Genomic DNA, 8,156 nt, shown 5'->3' with positions numbered 1-8,156 from the left:
AGTCCCAATGGCAGGGACAGAGTCTCATAAATATTCACAAAACCCCACCTAACAGAATAAATTAAATTATTGAAGGAATTAGAAAACATTTGAAACCATTAACAATCATTTGTTGTAACTGTACATGATTACTTGCAGCAAGTTCTCAAACACTCCCTTGCCTGATGACTGACCACAATCAGAGAAACAAATGTAAAACAAGTCTGCTTTACCCCATCACAGAGCTTGCACTCTATTTCTATTAGCCCCAGATTCCTTCACCTCAAATCACTAATCTCAGATTATTTCACTCTTTGAAGTTTTAAAATTAACTATTTATCTTTAAGGACATGGTCAGGCACCAGGGTCAGGTTTTATCTCTTTGAACCTTCAGCTTATTCAACTGAATTCCATGTCATGGTTCCAGACCATTTCAGTTTGCTTTTGTTGAAAGAACCAATCTGGTCCCTGGCCTAATTTCCACATTCTTCCAACAGTTCATAGCATCTTAGTGGGGGGTGAATTGGAACTGGTGGCAATGCCATGACTGAACAGGCCAGAGTAAGACTTACTGGAAGAAACAAATTCTTGTCACTGCTTTAAACATTCCAGCCATTTTATGGCTAGCAAGGAACAGTCTGTTGCAGCTCTGGGATCAGTGGTAACAGAGCCAAAGCTGAAAACGTGCCCTGAAGTAACCAATGATTGAGGAAACAAACTGTTTTGGACATTGTACTTCCTGATGGTATGGTACGCAACTAGTATAGGATCTGATGCCTGCATAATTAATTCCCTAAGCAAGTTAGTCTATTTTCAATCATCTTATCCTCAACTACAGAACATAAAAATAGCAATGAAGTGGTTATTGTTTGTACATGATACAATGCCATATTCCATTCTTTAATTATTCTCTTCCTAAAAGCAACTGAACTTCAATTTTCAGTGAAATTACAAATTAAATGCAAAATTTTCCAGATTAGTTGAAAAATAGTTTCTCTGCATCAATTGAATCCTTAGAAAAAGGCTTAGCAGTAATCATGGTCATCACTTTCACTGGTTGGGCAACATAGCAATACAGTTTTTTAAAATCTGAATGTTGGGATGCACTTCCAGCACGAATATTGGAGGATCTCTATGAAATATATTATGATATAGATCAGGTAAATCTAGCATTTACTCCAAAGAAAGCAGAGAAGTTAGAACTGGAGGATATAAATTGAAATTGGTGGAAATAAAGGCAAAGTGGATATTCAAGGGAACATGATGTTGGGACAAGGTGAATAGATTCAGAAAGTGGATCTTCTAAGTCAGCAAAGTGAGGATAAATGCTGTGGAGGTTTATTTTGTAAGGATAGAGAAACTGTTGAAAGGATTTGGATTGTCACCCATCCTTATGGTGCTACTAGATTTGTTTACACTGATCTAGAGGATCGGGAGCAGCAGGCATGCGATAATTCCAAGATTGCTGTCTGGGCAGGAGAGACAGAGCCATACACAGCAGGGACGGGACATTTGCTGCTGTGTTTACAGCTTCAGAGGGCGAGCTGCAGCTCTTGCCATGATAACGGAAAGGTCGAGGGTTGATTAAGGATGGGCCAAATAGTTTAGTTTAGTGATACGGCACTGAAACAGGCCCTTTGGCCCACCGAGTCTGTGCCGACCCAATGACCCTAGCATTGACTCCTTTAATTGAATTGGTTTTATGTCGAATCAAGAGCCAAATATTCGGAAGAACACACAAAATCCCTAGGCACAACTGTTAATCCATTTGTCTTGTGACCACTCTCCTCACTGCTAATACTAGCCCTTCATTACCAGTGTGGGGTTTATACCAATCACACGAAGTCAAATTCAAAAAGTCTGTGATGTGTTCAATATCAAATTCCAATTGTAAATGAGTAAAAATATGTTCAGATAAGATGAACTGTAACGTGCCTTAAAATACTTCCTAACATTACACCAGTTCTGCAAATCAGGGCCCAAACGTAGTGAAAGATTTGTGGGAACGTTATTGTATCTCACACACAGAGGGCATAGCAGACAATCCATTGGGTATAATCTAAAAGATGCTAGCAGAAGGTGGAGGTTTTAATGATCCATTAAACTTTGATTAGCAATAGAGACAGCACATTGATCAAACCATTGGAGCATTGTTGCTGATCATTTTGTTTGTCTTCTCTCTACAAAACTCATTATAAAACTCTGGTATAAAACATTGATTGTTGTGTGCAGGTTTGGCATGGTCCATCCTCATCACATGTTTGGACACTGAGGAGTGTGAAAGGCTGAAGATAAAGATCATAGAATGGAGTCATCAGAACATCAAATTCTCAGTGCAGGAACGAGGGTCCATTCCACCAGAACCGTGAGCTGCAAAACAAAGTAAACAACCTGTTTCTGACTCAGCACTCTGGTGCATATTGCTATAGATTCAGAAGGCAAGGAGGTATCTGCAGAGGTCACCCACAAATTTGTGTTGGAGTTGTTCCTCTTGCCATAGTCTTGTGTAATTGAGGTGTTGGAATGGGTGGGACAGCCAAAGGTTGACACCTCTACAAAGCTTAGAAGACACCATGTCTGTGTGTGGTTAGAGTGACAGCACCAAGTGTCAGGGCTTCTAACCCAGTGTTAAAAAACCACACACTGAATGTCTTGACAAAATTGGCACAAATCTCTAAAACCATTGCTTCCGACTCCTGTTCATCTTGTGCACGTACACCCACAAATCCTCTTTGGAATTAAAATTCTATGAGGAGATATTGAGTAGACTAGGCCTATATTGCCTGGAGTTAAAAAGAATGAGGGGGGATGTAATTGAAACATATAACATGCTTAAGGGGTTTGACCTGGTAAATGCTGAAATGATGTTTCTCCTAGCTGGGGAATCTAGAACAAGGTGTTACAATCTTAGAATAAGTGGTCAGCCATATAGGACTGAGATGAGAAATTTCTTCACTCAAAGGGTTGTGCATCTTTAAAATTCTCTACCTCAGAGTTGTGGATGTTCATATGTTGAGTATATTCAAGATAGAGGTCAATAGATTTTTTGAGAATTAAGGGATATGAGGATAGTGTGGGAAGGTAGAGTTGAGGTGGAAAATCAGCCATGAACATATCGAATGGCAGAGTAAGCTCAAAGGGCAAAATGCCCTACTTCAGCTCTTATTTATGTTTTTGTGTCAGAATTAACTGTTCCCTCTGCTGTGCTCCTTACCCTGGGGTGGTGCTGAGCCCAGACTGGCTGCTCAGAGAGGTGTGGACATTCCCAGCAGATGTTGTGATTGGTGATGATGGCCTGGAGCTGCTGGACATACTGGAGGAAGACACTGCTGGAGGGAAGGAGGGAAAGAAGGAATAAAACATTTAGAATCACCCTTGATTTAAGCACTCAAATCTGGGGGAGCAAAGTCCCCATAGTTACCCCACAGCATCTGTACCCCCAGACAATAAAAGTAACTCATCTGCCCAGGAGGGAGGCCAACAAGTGAATTGGTTAACCAAACTTTGATGACGTACATCACTCAGCTGACCCAGAAATACTTATCACCTTCACATAATCTTCATCCAACTGCAACATAAAATGCTTCACTCTGATTTTATGTAGTTCCGTTTTCTTCTATATAAATCTGCAATGCCTCCACAGTGAATTCCTGACCTGAGATTTGATAAACTGATGATATTGGGGCAGCTCTTACCTGTCGCACTCAGACTGCTGTGCACTTGTGTCACAATCAGAGGGTCGAGGGATCCCGATGCAGAAACCTACAACAGTAAGTTCCAGATGAATTAGGTCTCAGGTTAAATGTCTTGTGCACTAAAAGTAACAAGAGTGGCCAGGTTTATTAGACTGATTCAACAGTGGATTGGATAGAGTTCCTGGCATATACAATGCCCCATTCAATGTATCAGAACGAGCAACATGGAGCCAAATTTCCTATTTTACCAGATCAGAGTCACATGTCATGTAGGGTCATAGGAATTATGGTGTGATGTGTTAATTGTTGCCAGTCAGCCTCTCCAGCATTGAAAATTAACCATTACAAATGTGGAGTCTCATTCCTTCAGGTTTCAATTATTGGGAGATTTCTTTATCTTAATCCAATCTCATTCCCACTGAATTCACTTAGTTTAACATTCTTGTTCAGGGCTTGCACTGTTAATTTTACAATCCTTCAATCTGATTGATTAAGGAGATACAGTTGCTTGCCATGTAGAGGGCATTGTGCAGTTCCCAACTCCCACTTGCAGCAACTTGCTAGACAAAATCTCAGATTAACCAGGCAAGAGCAAACTAACTCACGGTCGGCACTGTCCTTTGATCAGTTACATGAATTTCTGGGCTGATTATTGTCAGTGTTCACTAGGGGTTTATACGGGAAGAGAAGGCAGTGGTTGTGGTACAGAGGGTGGATGTACGCAGTGAGGCATATTCTCCAAGAGGAGACGACAAGGCAAACAACAAAACAAAATCATCAGCAATAGCCACGTTCAGGGAGCGAGACTCACCAGTCGTGAGCTGTACATTGGTGGTTTGATGGACGGAGCAATGGGGAAGTTAATCCTCTTCTCTTTCTGACGTCGGTTACAGAACCAAACACGAACAACTTCCTTCTCCATTGACAACTGCTCTGCAATCATCACAATTTCCTCTGAGCTGGGCTTAGAGTTCTGTTGTGAAACAACCGTGGAATTAGATAATTTCAGAACTAAACGTACTTGCATTCTGCTCTGCAGTGTAACTACAAGGGTCTGCGGTAATGAAGGAAAAGATATTATTGACATGCCTGGGAGACAAGGGGTATAGTTGAGGATATTTGTTAGGCAAGGCTATTACAAATCAAGGCAGGTAGGTGGAGTTCAGATCTAATTCAGCCATGATCTAATTGAATGGAGAAAGAGGCTTGAGGGGCTGAATGGCCTTCTCCTTGCACTCTGCTATTTAAGAAAGGCGCGAGGGAAACCATGGAATTATAGACCAGTTAACCTAACATTCATTGCTGGGAACTTACTGGAGTCTATAGTTAAGGATGGAATGACTGAACACCTTGAAAATTTTCAGCTCAGAGAGCCAGCATGGATTTGTAAAGTGTAGGGCATGCCCAAATTTTTGACAAGGTGACTAAAAGTAGTGGACGGAGAAATGTCTATGGATGTTATTTATATGGACATCAAGAAGATATTCAATAAAGTCCTAAGAGACTGTTAGCTAAATTTGAAGCTCATGGAATTGAAAGCAAATTATTGACCTGGTTAGGAAAAAAAAATCGACTGAGCTGCAGGAGACAGAGTTCAGATAATGGGCAGGTACTCAAATTGGCAGGATATAACTAGATGGGGCCACAACTATTCACTATTTACTAATTAATGACAGATGATAGATTAGCAAGCCACATATCCAAAATTGCTGATGACACAAAGCTAGACAGTATTGTAAGCAGTGTAGGTGGAAGCATAAAATTGCAGAGACATTGATAAATTAAGTGAATGGGCATAAATGATGGCAAATGTGAGGTCACCCACTTTGGACCTAAAAAGAATAGAACAGAGTACTTTCTAAATGGTGAAGAGCTAGGAGCAGTGGCCTTTCATTAAAGTAGGAGTAGGCTAACTGGCCTTTCGAGCCTGCTCTACCATTCAATGAGATCATGGCTAAACTTTTACATCAACTCCACTTTCCCACCCAAATCACCCCATAAATCACGGAACATGCTCGAGGGAACTAAAGATTGCATTTACATAGTGCCTTTCACGACCACTGGATGTCTCAAAGCTCTTTACAGTCAAAGAAGTAACTTTGAAGTGTAATCACTTATGTAGGAAACACAGCAGCCAATTTCTGCAAAGCAAGATCCCACAAACAGCAATGTGATAATGACCAGATAATCTGTTTTTGTAAAATAAAAGCAAAATACTGCAGATGCTGGAAATCTGAAATAAAAACAAGAAATGCTGGAAATACTCAGCAGGTCTGGCAACATCTGTGGAGAGAGAAGCAGAGTTAACATTTCAGGTCAGTGACCCTTCTTCAGAACTAACAAATATTAGAAATGTAAAAGATTTTAAGCAAGTACAGCGGGGGTGGGGTAAGAGATAACAAAGGAGAAGGTGTTGATAGGACAAGGTCACAGAATAGCTGACCAGAAGGTCATGGAACAAAGGCAAATGGTATGTTAATGGTGTGCTGACAGACAAAGCATTAGTACAGAGAGGGTGTTAATAGACAGTAAAATGAACAGCCTTGGCCCCAAGCACAAACATGAAAAAAAACAGCGGGTAGGCACAATAGAAACAAACTAAAACAAATAAAAAAGAATAACTAAAAATAAAAAGAGGGGCCCCATCATGCTCTGAAATTATTGAACTCAATGTTCAGTCCAGCAGGCTGTAGCGTGCCTAATCGGTAAATGAGATGCTGTTCCTCGAGCTTGCTTTGATGTTCGCTGGAACACTGCAGCAATCCCAGGACAGAGATTTGAGCATGAGAGCAAGGGGGTGTGTTGAAATGGCCAGCAACCGGAAGCTCAGGGTCACGCTTACGGACTGAGTGGAGGTGTTACGCAAAGCGGTCACCCAGTCTGCGTTTGGTCTCCCCAATGTAGAGGAGACCACATTGTGAGCAGTGAATACAGTATACTATATTGAAAGAAGTACAAGTAAATCGCTGCTTCACCTGAAAGGAGTGTTTGGGGCCTTGGATAGCGAGGAGGTAAATGGGCAGGTATTACACCTCCTGCAATTGCAAGGGAAGGTGCCGTGGGAAGGGGACAAGGTGATGGGGGTAATGGAGGACAAGGGTGTCACGGAGGAAATGATCCCTTCGGAATGCTGACAGGGAAGGTTAATAGGGTGGTGAAAAAGGCATATGGGACACTTGCCTTTATCAATTGAGGCATAGATGACAAAAGCAGGGTGGTCATGTTGGAGTTGTACAGAACTTTGGTAAGGCCACAGCTGGAGTACTGTGTGCAATTCTGGTCGCCACATTATAGGAAGGATGTGATTGCATCGGAGGGGATGCAGAGGCGATTCACCAGGATGTTGCCTGGGATGGAACATTTAAGCTATGGAGAGGTTGGATAGGCTTGGGTTGTTTTCATTGGAGCAGAGAAGAATGAGGGGTGACCTGATTGAGGTGTACAAGATTATGAGGGGCATGGACAGGGTGGATAGGGAGCAGCTGTTCCCCTTAGTTGAAGGGTCAGTTACGAGGGGTCACAAGTTTAAGGTGAGGGGCGGGAGGTTTAAGGGGGATTTGAGGAAGAACATTTTTTTAACCCAGAGGGTGGTGATGGTCTGGAATGCCCTGCCTGGGAGGGTGGTAGAGGCAGGTTGCCTCACATCCTTTCAAAAGTACCTGGATGAGCACTTGACACATCATAACATTCAAGGGTATGGGCCAAGTGCTGGCAAATGGGATTAGGTAGACAGGTCAGGTGTTTTAATGCATCGGTGCAGACCCGATGGACCGAAGGGCCTCTTCTGCACTGTATGATTCTGTGAAAGGGAGGGGAAGATGCGTTTGGTAGTGGCATCACGCTGGAGGTGGCGGAAATGGCAGAGGATGATCCTTTGGATGTGGAGGCTGGTGGGGTGGAAAGTGAGGACAAGGGGAACCCTGTCACGTTTCTGGGAGGGAGGGAAAGGGATGAGGGTAGAGGTGCGGGAAATGGGCCGGACACAGTTGAGGGCCCTGTCAATCACAGTGGGGGTGGGGGGGGAAATCCTTGGTTGAGGGAAAAGGATGACATATCGGTAGCACTGATGTGGAAGGTTGCATCATCAGAGCAGATGCGTCGGAGACGGAGAAACTGAGAGAATGGAATGGAGTCCTTACAGGAGGCAGGGTGTGAAGAAGTGTAGTCGAGGTAGCTGTGGGAGACAGTGGGCTTATAATGAATATTAATAGACAGCTATCCCCAGAGATAGAGACAGAGAAGTCGAGGAAGGGAAGGGAAGTGTCAGAGATGGACCATGTAAAGGTGAGAAAAGGGTGGAAATTAGAAACAAAGTTTATAAAGTTTTCTCGTTCAGGGCGGGAGCAGGAAACAGCACCGATACAGTCATCAATGTATTGGACAAAGAGTTGGGGGAGGGGATCTGAGTAGGACTGGAACAAGGAATGTTCGACATATCCCACAAAAAGACAGGCATAACTAGGACCCATGCGGGTACCCATA

General features: G+C 42.8%; 1 protein-coding gene across 2 annotated transcripts in view; it reads right to left on the bottom strand.

Moving 5' to 3' along the window:
- pou2f3 (POU class 2 homeobox 3) overlaps nucleotides 1–8,156 on the bottom strand; it is a 53,025-nt gene continuing 44,869 nt past the window's right edge. The window contains exons 10-13 of one of the 2 annotated variants that reach the window (XM_068054404.1): nucleotides 4,486–4,647; nucleotides 3,675–3,741; nucleotides 3,194–3,308; nucleotides 1–2,349 (exon numbers count right to left, since the gene is read on the bottom strand). In XM_068054404.1, the coding sequence (XP_067910505.1) occupies nucleotides 2,310–2,349; nucleotides 3,194–3,308; nucleotides 3,675–3,741; nucleotides 4,486–4,647 (384 nt within the window). In that variant the 3' untranslated portion in view covers nucleotides 1–2,309. The remainder of the gene's footprint in view (nucleotides 2,350–3,193; nucleotides 3,309–3,674; nucleotides 3,742–4,485; nucleotides 4,648–8,156) is intronic. The other variant, XM_068054405.1, reaches the window with a different exon arrangement.

The sequence above is a fragment of the Heterodontus francisci genome, chromosome 22, assembly GCF_036365525.1.
Source record: "Heterodontus francisci isolate sHetFra1 chromosome 22, sHetFra1.hap1, whole genome shotgun sequence".
NCBI lineage: Eukaryota > Metazoa > Chordata > Chondrichthyes > Heterodontiformes > Heterodontidae > Heterodontus > Heterodontus francisci.
This window is presented reverse-complemented; position numbering and strand designations above follow the sequence as displayed.